The 20299-nt window shown below is 36.0% G+C and overlaps 1 protein-coding gene across 3 annotated transcripts in view; it reads left to right on the top strand.

The window, feature by feature from the left end:
• MALRD1 (MAM and LDL receptor class A domain containing 1) overlaps positions 1-20299 on the top strand; it is an 808982-nt gene that overhangs the window by 653029 nt on the left and 135654 nt on the right. For all 3 annotated transcript variants that reach the window (XM_059183995.1, XM_059183996.1, XM_059183994.1), the window contains exons 36-37: positions 1853-1978; positions 9673-9739. In XM_059183995.1, coding sequence (XP_059039978.1) covers positions 1853-1978; positions 9673-9739 — 193 coding nt within the window. The remainder of the gene's footprint in view (positions 1-1852; positions 1979-9672; positions 9740-20299) is intronic.

Here is a 20299-nt window from a genome sequence, read left to right as displayed (position 1 = left end):
TCACTCTTTCTGTAAAGTGTTTCCCTGCACTCTCCAGTTGGAGTGCTAAGCATAGACTCTTGTGTGGAGGGACAGCTCTGTAATATTTACTGGTGGGAACTGAAGTTCTAGCACCCCAGGATTACTCAATGAAAAGCATCGCTTTAATTTTCAGAGCTAGGATTTTTAATCAATGGACAGACACACTCTTAAAAACATCTTGTGTGTAACTTGAAAATTAATTTTGATAGGTAGCTGTCAAACTGTATGATAACTCAGACAATTCCAACCCATAAATATACTTTTTTTAAAAAAGATTTTATTTATTTATTTGACAGAGATAGACATAGTGAGAGAGGAACACAAGCAGGGTGAGTGGGAGAGGGAGAAGCAGACTCTCCACTGAGCAGGAAGCCTGGTGCAGGACTCAATCCCAGGACCTTGGGATCATGACCTGAGCCGAAGGCAGACGCTTAATGTTCTGAACCACCCAGGCACCTCACCAGCCATAAATATACTTAAAGAAAAGAAAAAAATCATGATAATATTGGCAAAATTTGTGTAAGACCCTTTCATGGGTACATTTATTCCTGAGTCTTCTAAAATACCAATTTAGCTTGAGAAATTTGTACTTGTCTCTATCCTAGTAGAAGTAACTTCCCAGGTCAATCCTTCTTTAAAAAATTCTAGCAGCGGGATTGGATTAAAGTGTTCAAATAAGGTATTGTAAGTGACACCATTAGGGAAGTCAGAGAAAAGCAGAACCATTCTTGCTGAACTTGGGTTAAGCACCACAAAGCCTTGCCCTCCATTTATCTCTGAGGAAACCTAGGACTCAAAGGATTAAGCATAGAAAATCAGCATAATCAATATTGTTATAATTTCATGCTTTTGAAATCTATCCAGGATTCCTGACAAGATGATGCCATGGGTCTGTGTTTCAACATTCCCTCTATTCCAAACACAGCAAAGCTAGATGGAAGAGTTATCACAAAGAAAGGCTTAGAGATATGATAGATTTCAGCATGGGGCAAAACTGGAGTAGAACCAGAGAGGAGAGATCAGGCATGATTCCAGGTTCTCAAGCAAATACAAGATGAGAGATGTCTAATGACAGTCTGGAATGGAGGGTTCTTCTTCAGCGCTAACTTGTAAAAAGAGCCTCAACATTTTACCGCTTTGCAGGAAATTATAGCCCTGATGAGACAAAAGAATGAGGGGCAGGAAGACAAAAATACAGTTTCAGGACTAATTGTAGCATCTGGGGGAAGTCGAGTACTTGTCAGGACTAGATTGCCACAGAAGTATCAGTGCCCTTGGTTAGCAAAGGTAAAGTCATTTTTCTGAAATAACTCATCCTATGAGCAAGACTTGGACTTGTCTCTTGAAGTCAGGCTGACAAGAGACTCTGGAATTAGTAAAATGCACCACGCCAGGAAGACACAGAGTCATCTTACATTGAGCTGCTGTGACCTACATCATGTACCCGGTGACCACCCGGGATTTACAACCGTGTGGAAATTGATGAACATTCAAGTAATGGTTGCTGTCACTGCAAATGAGCATAATGTCAGGGACATTAGGGGAGCAGCAGAGGAACAGAGAGCTCTACTTGGACATAAAAGTTAAGTCTAAAATCCATTCAGACGACATAGTATACACAGTAGATTTTCTACATATGTGCCTGTATAACAGTACCTAGTGCGCAGCTGGGAAACGATTCTGTCAATAAACTTCTTTTTGAAAAATCAAAAAGAACTATAATACATAATCCAAATATAAGACCAGAAAGATGAGGGATGGTATAATAAACTGTCTTACTATTTCATTAGAAGAAATTCATTTTTTAAAAAATGATGATTATTCCCCGCAGCCAATGAGAGCTGTTCTGATGGTGCGTTGATGTGCACTTCCTCTAACAGCTGTATCCCAGTTCACAAGCGCTGTGATGGTTTGGTCGACTGCATGGATTTCCAGCTTGATGAGTCCAGCTGCACAGGTACTCAATTTCCATTAACATATTCTTTACAATATAAGCCAGTAACTTAACCCGTAGATGATAAAAATAACAAAACTTGAAATTCTAAATAATTGCCAAGTATGGAATAATTGGATTTCTATTATTGGTTTAGGTCAGGAAGAATATTAACGTTAACATATAAAAAGCTTATAAATATATAATGTAATATATAACATATATAATATATATAAATATATAATGAACTCATGCTTATTCTATATAAATGAATGTTCCCCGATGAAGAAAAATCAAACACTAAATTTTAAGTTAATAAAACTTAAAGTTATTAGTATTTGATAATATCTTTGATGCAAATTGCTTGGTTTCTAAAATAAGGAAACAATCTAACATGTTATTAATTTTTTAATTATAATTTTCCCACTTCTCTATTTGCATGATCTAGTCATGTTTAAAAGTCAGTTTATTAAGCTTTAGACTGACTTTTAAAAATTCTTCTCTCCTGACCCTGCAATATTTATCAGAACTGGTAATGTATGTTTGTGATTATACTTTTATCAGAACTGCTTTAAAATTCTCTAAATTTATTATAGTCCATTGCTAACATCTCTCCTGGGTAATTGAACTTTTATTTCATGCAGGAGATATATGAAATAATAGATAAGTAGGGGCAATATAAATCTCTCACAACAAAAATACAAAGTCATAATAAAAGATATATTCAATCATATATTTTAAATAAATTGGAGATATTTAATATCAAAACTAGGTGAGAATGTATTCTTTGTATCTTTCAAGAGTGCAGACTATTATGAGATAAGTGACAAAAGCATGATAATTATAATCAGATCACAGTGCAAGAAAGTCTTATTTTTTATGCTGCTGAAATGAATACTCACAGAGCACTGAATTTTATGAGTACAAAAGGAAATCAAGAAGCGAGCAAATCTGGTCCCATAAAATATGCAAAGATGAATGGTCTCTGCCATTATTTCTGTACTAGGCATGCTTATACATCAGACTGATACCCAAAGGAAATGCTTTCACTTTCTTTCCAGAGTAAGAAAAATATAAACAAGATAGTTTCAGTCTTTGAAACTATTAAGACAAAGCACTGATATCCAGTACCCAAATTTATTTGCATAAAGGTGAGATTTTTGTTCAGGATAGTCCTCAGTGAGAACAAATATACCATAACATGTGATGGGTTATTGTCTGACTTTAGGTATTTTACTTTTATCATTCATCCTGACAACGCGGAGGTAGTAGCAGAGAGCACATTCTGGTCGCCCCATCTAGTTGAGCCATTCAGCAATTCATTCACCGTTCATTTACACATCACACTGCCCCAGCTGCTGGGTTACAGTAATATAAGGAACTCGTGAAACAGCTTTCAGAAATAAAATTCACATTACATTTTTTGTTCTCTATATTTTCTGTGCTTTTCAGTTTGTCAAACAGATACGATGTAGTCAATGCTTCTGTGTTTAAGAATGTGTCTAGGCTTAATCCACACGAAGAGGTGTCAATGCCCGTGACACCTTCCTCTTTCTTTCCAAACATCATCTCCCTTTTGGGTAGCGTTTCATAGACTTTATGAGCCCGATCCTGACAGCATCCAGTAATGTCCCTGGTCGCACAGCAGGCGGTGAGCATCTGGTCTCTCCTCACCTCAGGCCCTATGCAAGTGTTGCAGGTTAAGTATATTTCGACAAGGCCGTGTGTTCCCAAGTTATGTTAGAAAGGCATATTATTTTCAAGTTTTGGTTGCTTATGCAGCAGAAGGTTATTGAACAGAATGTGTCTGGCTTAATTTAAATTGGGAGTTTTTTCCAGTCATCTGTAGTAGTGGAGGTTAATGAAAGTTATGTTAAGGTGATACTATAATTATGATAATCATCCTTTGAAGTAGAATAAGGAAAAGGCATCAAAAATATAGAGTTGTAGGGATGCCTGGGTGGCTCAGTCAGTTAAACATCTGGCTTCAACTCAGGTCATGACCTGGGGGTCCCGGGATCAAGCCCTGCACCAGGCTCCTCCCTGCCCAGTAGGGAATATGCTTCTCCCTCTCCCTCCGCCCTTCCCTTCTCCCACCGCTCGTGCTCATTCTTGCTCTCAAATAAATAAATAAATAAAATCCTTGGAAAAAAAATAAGGTTTTAGGATGGGGTGTTACGAATACAGTTTAATATGTTTAATAATAATAATAGTAATACCTAATAATATTTCAGAAGGTTTTATTTTTATTAAGTTTTTTTTTAAAAATTTAATTCCATTGGTCTCAACATGTAGTGTTCTATCAGCGTCAGGTGTACAATACATTGACTCATCACGGCTGTGTCTCACGCCGTGCTCGCCTTGATGAGTGTGCGCTTCATCCCGTCACCTCTTTCACCCATCCCCCTCCAACTCCCTTTGCTCTATTTTCAATGAATACCCTCCGTTAGAGCTACTCTTCTTTCCAACAAGAACATTTTTTACTCGAAGCATACACCAAACCAAAGCACTATAGAGTAGAGCTATGCCAGATTGCTAAGCCATAGTTAATCTTCCCTGCAGTCCCTGTGCTGGGATTTCAAGATAAAGAGAACAGTCTGTGCCCACTGGATATTTGGTTTACTGCACCAAGCCATTTGGTTTTCTGGAAGATTCTTAGACCCTTATAGCTCCTAAAACTACAGGCAAGTTATTGGCAGGTGTATATCTAATCCATGACAGTGCATAAATACTGTACCATTCAAAGAAGTTGATGATCATAATATCAAGAACAGCAGGGGTTATACAGAAATTCTTACCTGAATAGCAGATCATTTGACACTTTTAAACCAATAGACTTTAGGTGTTAGAGGACTGGAATTTAGTTCAGTATCTGTTGCTCCTTTGCTATTGACTTGAGCAAATTATATTATTAACCAGTTTCCTTCTCTGTGAAAAAGGATCTCTATGAATATAACACATACTGCTATGAGGATTAAATGAGGTAATGCCAGTAAAACTCTTAAGACAGTCTCAACACAGATCAGGTCTTCAGTAAATGATAGTGGTAGTGGTGCTCATAATGGCACAGGGGAGAAGGAAAGGAAATGCTGGAGAGAGCATTGGTCATAGAAATTAGGTTTCATGGGCAGTTTAAACAATCCCCAAATACAGAGAGCTGGCTGAGAACAATTATTTAATACACTATGCATACCTAACTCACTCGTATAGAAATGTTACAAATACCTTTCATTTTATCTTCTCAGCAGCCCTAGAAGGCAAGGTGATGGATATAATTCGCACTTTAAACATGAGAAAGCTTAGACTTAAACCGCTTAGTCCAAAGTTACACAACCCATTACCTGAGCGGGTGTCAAGGAGGGAGAACCAGGACTCACGTGACTATCAGTCTTCTCAGCAGTCCACTGTACGAGAGCTCTCACTTCCTAGCCTCCAGTTGAATCATACTGGCCTCCAGATACACGGTCATAATAACCAATGCAGGAGGGCACAAGGCGGCGAGACACTGATGTGGCTAAGGAGCCTGAGGTTCTCCTATCAACCCCATAGACCCCGACTTGACATTTGAGAGCTGCTTATATCTTGGGAGTTTAATAGTTTAATCTCTTCATTGCTAACTAGTCATAGACCCCTCCCTGCCCATTTCAGCTGTTCCCTACTTTAAACTGTTTTGAGTAAAGTAAAGGTGAAAAGATGTTGTACTGTGTCTTTCCATTCTTATGGATAAAGAACCTGTGGAGGTCATCTACAAACAGTCTCTCTTCCAAAACACCAAGTTTAACTCCTTGCTCTGGCCAGTGCTTCCTTTCCACGGTGCTCCATTATCCAGTGTAATAAAATGCATATTTAAATTTCCACAGCTTTATTTTGATGTAAAGCAAGCCTGTTTTACTCTCAGCAATCATGGTAAATACTAATAATCCCAGGGGGGGAAAAATGTGCAGCTATGTGTATTTTGATGTTCTATGTAATATCAGACACTCTACGTTTTTTGTTTTTCCTTATAAAAACAAAGCCCTTATGTGAGGAAGACTGAAATTGTACTTAAGACCAAACATAACCATAAAATGGTTTATCTGAAAGGTTTCTAGCTATTTATGCTTTATCATGCTGGTGGGCTGTTTTTAGTCAAAACCAGCTAATTTCTTGTTTAGGAAGGAAATTTCACATCTGTTGTGTTCAGCTGAGCATGCCCTGAAAGCCTGAGGGGTGTAGCTGTAGCCCCATCTTTAGCGCCACACTCCCTTGCTGTAATTAAAGAGGGAGGAGGAGAGAAGGCAAGACTGGACCTACAGATGACCCTGAAGTAGCACAGGTTCAAGCTGTGAGGCTCCACTGATAGGCAGAGTTTTTTACAGGAAAGTACTGGAAATGCAGTTGCTCTTCCTTTGATTTCCCTCATAGCATTCTCTTCTCCTAGCTTACTTTATTGCAGAAGTACAGTATACGATACACATCATATATAAAAGATATGTTCACCAACTGTTTATATTATCACCAACTGTTTATCTAAAAGATACATTCACCAACTGTTTATATCATCAGTAAGGCTTCCAGTCAACAGTCGGCAATTGGCAGTTAAGTTTCGGGAGAGTTCAAAGTTATCTATGGGTGGTTAACTGTGCGAGGGTCAGTGCCCCAAATCCCCATGTGGTTTAGGGGCCAGCTACTTCCCTGGAAGAGCAAATCACTGGAAACCTTTGAGAGCAAAAAGAACACCAGACACGTGGTATATTGCAAATTTGTTCCCACACTGCAACCTTCCTCCTTCCCTGGTTTTCCTCTTTCATCCTCCCTCTGCTGCTCCCTTTCCAGTGTTCAGTGACTGACTCCACAATCTGACTCTCTCTCTTCTCCGAGGGCTGTTTTCCTAGACAACATTTTTGCTTCTCCTTATTACTTTTCCGCTATTGTTCAAAGCCATCATCCTTTCCCGACCCAAGTAAATTGTTTCTCTTTCTGCTAAGGTTAGTCTGCTCCTGTAAAGTCAAAGACTGTGTCTTTGTGAGCCCCGTGACACTTAATAAAATGATCTCAAGTGATTTTTGAGGGGCAAGCCTGAAAATTGATGGTAGCTGAAAGGCAGAGGAAGAAATCCAAAGCTTCAAATCCATGCCCTAGCCTGTATTTTATCTGAGCTTCAGACCTGCAAATAATATTGCCCAAGGAATACTTCCACTTCAATGTCCCCTTAGGCACTTAAAACACCAGCATCTTTCCCTACAAATTCTCCCTTCCCCTCAGATCCCCTAATTCAGTGAATGAAACCATCAGCTAACCAGAGGCCTGGCCAGAGGTTTTAACATCACCCTTTATTCTTCCAGATAATCACCAGGATCTTTCAATCCCAACATTTAAATATCTTACAAATCCCCACAATTCTCAGGCTCCTACCCCACCTCTTTCATTCAAGCAACCACGGTTTCTTACTGGATTATTACAAAAAGCTCTTAACTGGGCTCTTGCATTTTAGTCTTAGCCCTTCTCTTGACTTTACATACTGGATCCAGAATTGTCTTTTTAAAGAATGAAACATGCACTTAGTTTCTTAAAATTCTGGCCTTCTAGGTTAAAGCTTAAACTGCTCACTGAGCCTATATGAGCTGGCCCCCGTGTGTCTCTGACCTTCTCCCCTTCTCTCTCTGCGTGATCGGTCCAACCAGGCTGAACCCCCTTCCGATCCTCAAACATACCATACTCTCTTCGTGGGCCTCTGAGTCTTTATGACTATATTTAAACACACACATACACCCCCGTACCCAAATGAATGCTGATTTTCTTCTGGAAAGCTTTTCTTTATTCTCCAAATTTGATTTAGGTACCCTTATTGGTACTCCAATTACCCTTGTTACATCCATTCCAAAGTATACTAATTTTAATATTGTATTTTAACTCCCTAGTCTCTCTCTCTCTCTTTTTTTTTTTTTTTTTTTTGCATTTTCTATAAAGCTGGAAGGTCAACATGAGCAAAAACCACAATTGTCTCTTTTTTATTATTTCTTATTTATTTTTTAAAAGATTTTATTTATCCACTTAACACATAGAGAGAGATCACAAGTAGGCAGAGAGGCAGGCAGAGAGAGAGGAGGAAGCAGGCTCCCTGCTGAGCAGAGAACCCGATGCCACCTGGATCCCAGGACCCTAAGATCATGCATGGCAGAGGCTTAACCCACTGAGCCCCCCAGGTTCCCCTCTTCTTTAGGTCAACATTTCTTAAGCATGTATCATGAGCTAGGTGTGTTCTAACATTCTCAACAACTCTAAGATAGATACTATTTTTAATCCAGTTTGACAGAGAGGAACCAGAGATACAGAGAGATTAACTAGCTTATCCTGTATTATACAGCTAATTAAGTTGAGTTGAGATTCTTCCTCAGGCAGTCTGGCTCTGGTGCCTGCAGCTTTAATAATTTTGTAAACTTCCTGTGTTATATATTGTTATATATCCAGTGCCTAGCCTAGTGCTGGATATTAACAGATGCTCAGAATAGTTGTGTTGAATTATAGATTTCCACCAAGTACTGGAGGTAAGACAGTCCAACCAGGGGAGAATGGTATCCTGCAAGAGAGAAGTTGTTTAAAAAAAAAAAAAAAAAAGGTGCCTGGGTGGCTCAGTGGATTAAGCCACTGTCTTCAGTTCAGGTCATGATCTCAGAGATCGGGATTGAGTCCCGCATTGGACTCTCTGCTCAGCAGGGAGCCTGCTTCCTTCTCTCTCTCTCTCTCTGCCTGCCTCTCTGCCTACTTGTGATCTCTCTCTCTGTCAAATAAATAAATAAAATCTTTAAAAAAAAAAAAAAAGCCAAGAAAAGCAATTTGGGGATTAAGTGAGTAAGGAAACCAACAGGTCTTAGTAGGTCAGGATACATGTAAGGATCCAAGGATACTGTAAAGAAACCTGAAGAGCTAAAGGCACTAACCACTTCCAGCGTCATACCTATGAGACAGTATCTAGCTTCTTTTTAATCTATAAGCAAATCACCTTTGAAGATAAATGTTGACACTAACCTAGGAGTGGGGAATGATACAAGCAGCAAGAGACCAGGGCCAGGGAAACAAAGGTCAATTTGAGCTATGCTGATGCTTGTCATGGATGCAAAGGTCAGACATGCTCATGTACAAGTGACATTTTACCAAGAAGACAAGGACACCCAGGAAAGCATTGTCTGTCATGATAGTGACTCGTGTGTGGAACTGAAAACAATAAATGTTGCATTAAAGAACAAATTTCAGTATAATCACAACCATGAGAGACTATGGACTCTGAAAAACAATCTGAGGGGTTTGAAGTGGTGGTGGGGGGGGGTTGGGGAAACCAGGTGGTGGGTATTAGAGAGGGCACGGATTGCATGGAGCACTGGGTGTGGTGCAAAAATAATGAATACTGTTATGCTGAAAATAAATAAAAATTTTTAAAAATCACAAATATGTCTTACAGACATGTTCTAAATAAGTAGATTTTGCTAATCCAGGGGAGGAAAGAGTCTTCTCTTGCGGTCAACCACTCAGACATGTGAAGAGAATGAACACATCAAGGGCGGTAAAGGCCACAGAACAAATTTGTGGGCCACAGAGAAGTAGCCTAGGAGAATTCTTGTTCTTTTAGAAGCAATTTATTCTCAGTGGCTAGATTTAATGCAGTGATTAACAGTAATATGTCCTCCTCCTTCCTAATAATATTTACAATTAACCGTGGGCTTTGTGATGCTTCTTTGTAGAGTGCCCATTGGGTTACTGCAGAAATGGTGGGAATTGTGTAGTGGAGAAGAACGGCCCTGTGTGTCGGTAAGGAGCATTGTCTACTTTGTCTTTGAACAGTTATTGCCATTGGCTGACTTATTTTTCTCAAAGCTGGTATAATACAACACCAATGAACACAAAGTTATTCAGGCAAAAATAGTGGATAATGGCATTATTTGCATTTATCTGTCTGAATATGAGAAAGGAAGATGTGGGTATATTTTAGAAAAAAGGCAATTATTTAACATGATTTTATGTCTTAACATTTTGTATTATATAGGACGTAGTTTTAATACTCATTTGCTCTTATTTTTAATATTTATATCAGGTTATAAAAAGATTTTATATATGGGTGTCATCCTATTTCAGATGAACTTAGTGTCTGTATTTCCTTATTCCCTTTTTATTTCACATTTCATATTTCTCTTTTCTAACAACAAAGGATAAAATTAATTCATAAATAAGACCTTTTTCTAGTTGAAGCAGTGGATGTTTATGAGTACCCAAAGTTAAGGTACAGATAAGGAATACATTTGCATGCTTAAAGCAAAAATAAACAAAAACAGTCCTTGTGATTTCTTTGGGGAATTATTTATACTGCATATCAAAGATTGCTTGATTTTTTTCCCCTCACCCTTTAAGGAATTGTGCAAAAACAGTTTCATAAATTCCAAAGGAAATGATGCATATTCCATTATATTTGTGTTTATGACTTTTTAATCTAGCAGACCAATGGATATATTACTTTGCTTATTAGAGAATGGATGGTAGTTTGATACTGAAGTCATAACAAAACACACAGAAGTATCTGGAAAACAATGATTGATAGTTGTTTGAATCCTTATATCCTTCTGAGTCAACACGTATATTTTAGGAGAAGTTGTTTATGCCTTATAAAAGCAAGTATCTCTACCAATTAACACAACAGCAAAATTTTTTTGATGAGATATGTTTAGACACTGTTTTAACATTGTTGAAAGTGAATTATTAATGGGTTTCTCTAAGTGTTTTGTCTCTCTACTTCATTACAAATTTATTTCACAACATCTCAACAAAATTATGCTTTCCCCTGTATCAGTTTCCATGGAAATTAATTTTTTACAAACTGTAAGTTGATGGAAAGACAGGATGCATAGTATAATTTCTAAAATCTCCTGAAAGAAATTGAGAATGATGCCATAAATAATGTCCATCTTATGTCAGCTGAGTGGATAATGTTGTTTAGTGTCAACTATTTACAATAAGGTTTGCATTTTTGTCTTCTCTAACCCTGCCAGACAAGAAAGCTCTCTGAGACTGTAGCTAGTCTTAGCTAAGCAAACAGAGTTTTGCGTTCTTGGCAACATCCTCTGGTACTTAAATAAACTTTAAAAATGGAAATCCAGATGGTGACGTCTGAGATGGGTTTCTCTCACATGAGAAAACTCTTAACATGAGGGAGAAGATGCAGCGGGAGGATTAAGAGGCAAAGGGACCAGAGGAAGGAAATCGGTGTGACAAATGTAGAAAGAAATTCACTAATCAAATATTTTAAAATGGTGTTTTTAGTAATAAATAATACTTTTCAGATAGTGAAATGACTCATTGCCACTAGTATAAACAAATGTTTGGAATTAGTGTTCTTTTCAACATAGGTATGAAAAATGACTTGTGGGTTTTTTTTTTTTTAATATTACAGTATGGTAGTTTCTTCATTCAAACTCTAATTACTTTAAAGCCATGAACTGCAAAAGTAAACATATGTATATTACAATAAACTTTTAGAAGGCATATACTAGTACATCAGGCAAAAAGTAGAAACCCCAATATCTAAATCCCACTTTGCAGTATTATTTTTCTCTCCACTTAAATATGGTTTTCCTTTCACCAACACATGTACCCACACCAGCACACATTTGTTTCTTATAGAAATATGAATTATACTTTATACATTCCCTTTGTACCTTGTTTTTTTTTTTTCTCTCTTAATAAAATATTGTGCTGTTGTTCCATGTCGGTACATCTGGTTCCTAGATCCATCACTTCTTGGCTGTGTAGTGTTGAGTAAATTTCCCAATCTAATGTGTCCAGCTTCTTCTCTGGCAAACTGGACAAGATAATAGCACCTACTTCACAGGGTAGTTGTGAGACTTGAAGGGGTTAAATATGTGAGACACTCAGTACTGTGTCTGACATACAAAAGATACTGTAGGAAGGCTAGCCATCAGAACTATTATATCATCCCTTTTTATGCTGTGTAGTCTGCAATATTTAATGTAGGGTTTGTCATCATTTAAATAACCTCATTGATACTATTAATGGTTGTTTAGTTTCTTTCTGAAATATTTGCTTTCACAAATAATCTTGCAACATGCATCCTTTGACTTGGACTGAGCAAAATTCCTTAAGCATAACATACCTTACTGAAATGCAAAATAACAATGTAAGTTGTTTCTAGTTACATTTAGTATCAAATTCATTTCCAATTAAATTTCATATCCAGGTCATGTCACACACAGGTATTCTTTTTTGGATTTAAGTTTCAATGAGGATGGCTTTAGAATGAAGAGCTTTAGAGTAAACATAAAGCACTATGGAAAGATGTTGGCTTTATATCAAACCCCTGTCATTCCCGGGCATGAGAATTCAAGGTCTCTGTCACTCAAAGACGTAAGGACAGACCAAAGCCCATCTCTGTCCGGGCATTGTGAATATAAGAACTTCATGGTATCGAAAAGGAGGCTTGTCACAAGAGTCTTTGGGTTTTCTCTTGGAATCTAAGGTATCTTGAGGAAGGACCTTCAGATTTTACCTGTGATCCTAGAGAAGAGAGACTTAAGAAAAAAAAAAAAGTCATTTGGGTTGCTGGAGTTTATAATTATCCGCAAGCATAAACACTACTATGTGAACTATGGTTTTCCATGACCTGAGGACCACCAACAGGGTGGCATGTCTGAGGGCTGAAGAAGCAAATCATGAGCCAAAAGAGGGAAATTATTCCTAACCTAAGGAGGCTTGGTTATTATATTATTTTGATATATCAGTATGTTTCTTTGAAAAATAGACTGAGCTATGTTATTAAATTCCAAAGGGCAGGAAAGAGGTTACAAAGAAAAAAAAAATCAAGTCATCAAAGCTAAAAGAAAGAAATAGGAAACAGTATCAAATTAATGCATATATAATTATATATATACACATATAGAGATAAATTTATTATATATTTCATATATATGTATACATGAGATCATGTTGTTAGTGAAGCTAGGCAGAAAAAGTATTAAAGCTTGGGTTAATTTATAGATTTGGAATACAATTTATTAACAACTATCCTATCCCACTAGGTTCCACATTCTTAAATTTGCTTGCCAATAGGACACCAGAGTTCCTTTGGATATGTCATAGGCATTACAGATTTAACATGTCCAAAAAGATCTGGCATGTGAGCAGGCCATATTCTTCTCTTTCTCTCAGATTTACACGCACTGTTCTCTCTACTTAGAATTTTATTTTTCTGCATTTGCCCAAAAGATGCCTTTTAATCCTTTAGAGCAAATATAAATGGCAATTTCTCTGGGAAGCCTTTCCCAGACCAACCAGAGAGGATGCCTCACCCCTCCTTCTGGGTTCCTTTGTTGCTTCCCTCATTCTTTTATTTTACAAGTACTGGTTTTACTAAACTACGTATTGGAACCTGTTATATCCTATGAAGAAATATATTTCCAATTAAAATTTTATTCTTTATGACTATCAAAATTTATTCTGTCCACTTTTTACTAGTTTTATTTGTAAGGATAACTTTTAGACAATTATGGTCACTAAAAATTTTAAAAATATATACTATGTTCATACTTTTGGTGTAAAAAAGATTTAAAAAATAATCAAAGGCTTTTAAGTATAAACTATATTATATTAGGATAAATATTTGCTAGGACAGGGCCAAAGTAACAGTTTAAGGAGGAAAATGATCAATTGGAATTTCTAACTGTTAAAGACAGAGTATGCAGGCAAAATTTTGAAGACCATTGTCTTAGAAAATAAGGGTTATATTTTCCACAGCTTTTTATGACTAGTACCTAACACACACTTGACATTGTAAGAGCTATTTGAATAATACACTGACTAAAGTATAAGTGAATGAAATACAAATGGAAAGTCCTGAGATTTCAAGGAAAAGTATCAGTACTTTTAAATATGTTCCTAAAATGTATTAAGACATGAGTAAATAACATACCACAATCCAAACAATCACAAAGGAGCTCTTGGGTACTTTACATGTAGACAACAAACAGTGTAGTGAGGGAGCATACGATAAAACAAAAATCACTCCAGTGTATAGGACAGAACAGACTCCCATAGAAAATATTCACCAAAGAAAGTCTACTTTGCTACAATGACAGAAAAGGGTACTCTTAAAATAGGAATCTTGTAAACTACCTCAACTCTTCAACCCTGGGCTTAAAATTAAGAGTTAAGTGCAGTTATCCATCTATAAAAAGCCACTGTTTAAAATAAAATTCAGCTTATGAATTCTCTCATTTTCCCCATCAAAAACAAAACAAACAAAAACAAAGAAATATGAAGCAAGAAAGAAAGTACTCCAAGACCCTGACTCCAAACTGAATTAAATATTAATTCATTTAAATTTAGGGAAAGGGGGTGAGGTGGGGAGTAAAACTTAATTGGGATTTTAAAGTCCAAATACAACTGGATAACAAAACAGTAAGAATCAAATAAGAGTGGATTGAAGCAAGGAAGGAAATGAAATAGAAAGGAAAGACTAAATTATAATACTTCTCCCAAGAGAGGATAGATTCAAATTAATTCTATTAAAGAATTCTGAACAAAGTTGAAAAATAACCAAGGGAACAAAAAGAAGATAAAGTACATAACCAAAGAGAAAGTAGTTGAAGTGGAAGATAAAGAACATGTATATAATTGGAGTCCCTAAAGAGGAAAACAAAACAGTGGAGTGGAACTAATATTTAAAACTATAATCCAAGAAAACTTTCAGAAATGAAAGAAGAATGAATTTGCATGATGAAAGGGCCAGAAGTTACCTGGGAAATTTGACACAAAGCCAGAAACTCCCAAGACATGGCCTAATAAAAATATGGGACTTCAAAATGAAGAAATATATACTCCTTCAAGAATGGGAAGGATAGGTGTTTTCCCTGATATTATCTACATAAACACACACACACAAAGACATATATATATATATATATATATATATATATATATATATATATATGCATGCTTCCTCAGGGCCTCTAGGGAAAAAGAACAAATAATAAAGGAATTAATCTAGTATTAGATTTCTGAAAGCTAAGAAACAAGGAAACCCATTGTGATTGTCCCAGAATTGCAAAAAAAAGTCTTTGACAAAATTCAATTACCATTCCTGATATTTTTTTAAAGGCACTAAAGAAAATGTGAATTGGTATCCAACTGATACAAATCCTTATTAAATTCAGCATCTTACTTGACAGAGAATCATGAGAGACATTACCATTAAGATTGGGAACAAAGGCACACATGACCTCTGTCTTTACTGCTATTTAATATCAAATGAGAGGTAGTAGGCAACATAATTTGACCATAAGTAAAATAAATAAATAAGAATTAATAAAGGGATACCTGGGTAGCTCAGTCAGTAAGGCGTCTGACTCCTGATTTTGGCTCAGGTCACGATCTCAGAGTGATGGGTTCGAGCCCTGCATCAGGCTCCGAGCTCAGAGTGGAGTCTGCTTGAGAATCTCTGTCTCAAAATAATAATAATAATAATGATAATAATAATAATAAAGTTAAATTATCATGATAGTATCCCAGGAGAACCCTTGGGAATTAATCATAAAAAGTTATTAAAAAATTAAAAACAACTCAGTAAGTAAGGTTGGGGGACATAAAATTAGCATTGAGGCAACAGTGTATGTACACAAACAAAACTAGAGGGGCAATAGGAAAAGGAAATATAACCACAATAAAAAACATAAAATATTTAGGAATAAATTTAATAAAATAAACACACCTCTATGATAAAAAACAATCCCCAAAGATTTGAACAAGTAGAAACCCATTTTCTTTTCTGAATAGCTGGCTCAAAATAGTAAGGATCTTAGTTCTTCCTAAATTAATCTATATATTTAATGCAATTCTAACAAAAACACCCACAGGCTTTTTGTGGGATTAAATAATTCGATATTAAAGTTCCTATGGAAAATGAACATGGGGCTAGCTAGTTTAACATGGAAATACATAAGCTATTAGGGGCTGAGGAGCCCTACTAGTATAATTGGAATAAAGCTCTTATTGTTAAAGCAACATGGTATAGACACCTGAAAGACATTTCAGATGAACAAAGTAGAACATCTAGAAATATATTCAAGTGCATATGAAAATTTAGTAAATGATAAAAATGGCATCTCAAATCACTGGACAGGATGGACTTTTAGACAGGGAGTGTCAGGCAACTAGTTAGCTATTTGTAAAAAGACAAACTTAGAACCAGGTACACACATAAAAATAATCTTCAGGTGGAGCAGTATGCAGGGTGAGACCATAAACATACTAGAGAATTACACGGTAAATTTCTCCAAACTCTGGATGTAAGAAAGTGCTTTATTCAATGACTCAAGCCCAAATGCAATGAAATTCAATACTGATAAATTTACATAAGAATTAGGTTAAAAAGAATATTTTGCATGATATAGAAATACATAAGCAATGTCAGAAGACAAAGGTCAATCTTAAAGGAAATGCTTATATCATAAATCTCAGAAAAAGGAAATATCCCTAATACTTAAAGAACTATTTCAAGATATGGGAAAAGATCAACCATCATATTAAAAAACCTGATGATTATTATTTTTCAGGTATATAAAATGATGATCAAACATAAAAAAATTCAACTTCATAACAGAAAGGCAAATTTAGTGATACTAATATTCTTTTTGTCACCTCTCTGATGAGAAACATATTCTGTTGGTAAGGATGCGAAGAAACAAACATTTTGCTAACAGAAATGGAAATTAGTATAACTTCTGTGGAAGTGATATGTCAATATCTAAGAAAACCTATATATGAACATACTTTTTGTCCTAGCAAAATTAGAATTTACACTAGCGGTACAACTCCAGCACTATAAGAATATTGAGCAACAAAGTTACTCACCACAACATTCTTACAATTTCAAAATATTGGAAAGAACCTAAATGTCTCCATATAGGAGAGTGGTTAATAACTATGGCATATCCACACAATGGGGTATAACTCGAATATGGAACAGTTAAGGAGTGTCCCTTTAGCCAGGTGTAGAAAGGTGATGTGGGGAGCAGCATAAGGGAAAATGAAGAAATATAGAATAGTTCTGTAGTTCTTTCATTTGACTCAAATGTTGAAATTCTGGAGAGTAGGGGTGCCCGGGTGGCTCAGATGGTTAAATGTCTGCCTTTGGCTTAGGTCCTGATCTCTGGGTCCAGGGATCCAGTCCCATCTCAGACTCCCGGCTCAACAGGGAGTCTGCTTCTCCCTCTTCCTCTCCTGCCCTGCTTGTGCTCACACTCTCTCTCGTTCTCAAATGCATTAAGTAAAAATCTTAAAAAAAAAATCTCAATGTTACTGTTGATAATAACATGTCAGAACTTCTTACGTGTTTGACATGTCTTTGGCCTTCACATGAACCTAGAAGACAGATGATCATGTACTAATTTAGCAGTTAATGAATTGAGACTTAGTGGAATGAAATGAAGTAATTTTCTCAGACACAAAAAGCAAGAAATGGTGGATTTCAGGGCACCTAGGTGGCTCAGTTGGTTAAGCATCTGCCTTCAGCTTAGGTCACGATTGCAAATCGAGCCCTTGTTGGGCTCCCTGCTCAGTGGGAGGTCTACATCTTCTTGCTCTGCTGCTGCCCCTGCTTGTGGTCTCTCTCTCTCTCTCTTTCTTAAATAATAAGGTCTTAAGGAAGGAAGGGAGGGAGGGAGGGATGAAAGAAATGGTGGAATTCAGATTCAAAACCTGTCTTTTGGCCAAGGTTTATATGCCTAGGTTATCAATCACTGTGTCACATTTCCTCCTTGGAGATTTGACTAGGTGGCTCATGATTCTATGATTGCAAGATTCTATGAGTAGAGATATGAATCAAGTACCTATGGAAAATCTAGAACTAAGTTTTATTTGCACTTGGCTATTTTTTTTCTTTAATTCCTGTGGGTGTTCATGTCATTCCTTTTTGTGCCCCCCCCCCTTTTTTTTTAAACCTTCCTACCTGGAGTACTTGGAAAAAAACTCTAAATTCATCTTTTATGTCCCAACCTGTGCAGACCTTCCTCTCTAGAACTCTCCCTGAACCCACATGCATGTGAGTCATAGCCTGTGTGCAATGTACAAAAGAAGACTCGGATATGAGTCTTAAAAACAGGTTAACCTCAGTTTAGGTATGAACTCCATCCAGCACTTACTAATGCCATGACTTTGAATAAATAACTTAACCTTTTTCTAAGGGGGGAAGAGGAAAAGGGATATTCACTAAGAAACTAACATTCTCTGTCACCATGGCACTGTGAACTGAAAAGGGCTTCTGTATTTCTGAAATGTATAATTCATAATTGTTTTATTTACTGAAGGACATTTTTTAAAATGTTGTATCTCAATGGAAAGCATTAGTAATCTGTTAACCAGTTTCTTATTTAACATCATCAAAATCATCTCCATAGCAACCAACAATAGTTCTTTATGAGGTGAAATACAGAACAAACCATCAAAATTTAAGATCATGGCCTCCGTTGTTATTTTTTCAAACACGGTACTCAAGTACTAAGGACTAACAAATATTCATAGTAAGCTTAAATGTTTTGTAAATGAAAATCATTTCAAATTTCAAAAATCCAATTTAAAGAGGAAGAGGGCATTTAGAAATCTTTAATGCTATAAGCTTGAGAGGCCATGTGGGTGTCTGTTTTTCAAATCCAGGACATGGAAGAAACAATTTTCTGGTTAAATATGAATTACCAAAATTGCCCCAAGGAGAGGTATTAAAGTTGAGTAGATTGAATGACATAGTGGAAATTTTAGAAGTCAAAGATGTAGTCCCTCTCTTCCAAAAACTTAAATGCATATATCTATTTCAATAAACTAAAAGCATTTCTCTTAAAGCTAGGAATAAGAAAAAGAATGGTCTGTTAGCACTGGGATTATTCTATTATTCTGTTTGCTCAAGAGGTTTTAGCCAAAGAAACAAGCACAAAGAAGTAAGGGTTAAACGTATTGAAAAAGAAGAAACACAAATATTATTGCAGATATTCACAGTCTAGGAAATTCAAGCCAATTAAGTGTAATACTGTTAGAATGATTAAAAAAAAAAAAAAGAGGTTCAGCAAGGTAGACAGATACATGATAAATATGCAACACTAGGTACATTTCCTTTTCACCAGCAGGGACAATGACCAAACAAAATAATGGGAAAAGAACTCAATTCTGAAAGAACAGAAATTATTGTAATATATGCAGGCCTACACTAATAGTGAATATACACTTAATAGTAAATAGAAAACTGCAAAGCTCACATGAAGGGTGTTAAAGGACTTGATTATGTAGATAGGAAAAAGAATGGGTAAACTTACTTCTAGAATCAACAGTATTCACTAGTGTACAAATGACAACCAAAGAACATTTTCAGTGTTCTAGATTTTTGTTGGTTTTTTTAGACCAGTGGATTTTAATGGCCACATAAATAAAATATTTAAAGGCAAAATTAAGACTTGATATATGTTGTACTTGATATTAAAGTATGCTGTAAAGTCATGGTGATATATACTGGGAGCCAGGACAGAAATAGACAAATAGGCTAGTGCAAAAGAATAAAGATTCTACAAGTAGATTAATGTAGCCATGTGAAACTAGGATAAACTAGGCAGCATTTCGAGTTGATGAAAATGGATGGATTGAATTAGTATTAATTGGTATTAAAATAATTGGTTAGCCAGTTAGTTAGAATATAAATTATTGACATTTACACATGAATTCCATATTTAATAAAGGAATAGATAGGGTAAAATTATAAAAACTTTTAGAAAGAATAAAGAATAAAGGACCATTTTTAAATCTTGAAATATGGAAGCCATTTATAAGTTTATCAGCAGCCATAAGAGAAAAGATAAACAAATTTGAAAATGTGATCACATGGATAGTTCTCAAACAGAATTAAAGCTGCAGTATGGTGAAAGATATCGTGTGTGTGTGTGTGTGTGTGTGTGTGTGTGTACACACATACATATGATATCATTTTTTTTAATAATACATAACAGGCCCAAAAAAGCTATATAGTATTATATAGTACACTATAGACAGGGATTAATTATTACATTAATTCGTTATCTGTATATAGTGTTCCCACAAAGAAATAAAAATTATGTAACTAGACAGAGATTATTCACAGAAGAATTAATATAAATGTTCAAGACATACCTGGAAAAAATTCTACCTTCATTAATAGGTTAAGCACAAAGTAAACCTTTGGAAATCCCAGTTTTACTAAAGTGACAAAAAGAAATTAGGAATATCCATTATTTGTGAATATGTAGAAACACTGGCACTTTTATACATAGATTATATGAATAAAATCTGTAT

This window comes from Mustela lutreola, chromosome 8 (genome assembly GCF_030435805.1).
Source record: "Mustela lutreola isolate mMusLut2 chromosome 8, mMusLut2.pri, whole genome shotgun sequence".
NCBI classification, from domain to species: domain Eukaryota; kingdom Metazoa; phylum Chordata; class Mammalia; order Carnivora; family Mustelidae; genus Mustela; species Mustela lutreola.
Note: the sequence above shows the minus strand (reverse complement) of the source record. Positions and strands in the feature narration are given on the sequence as shown.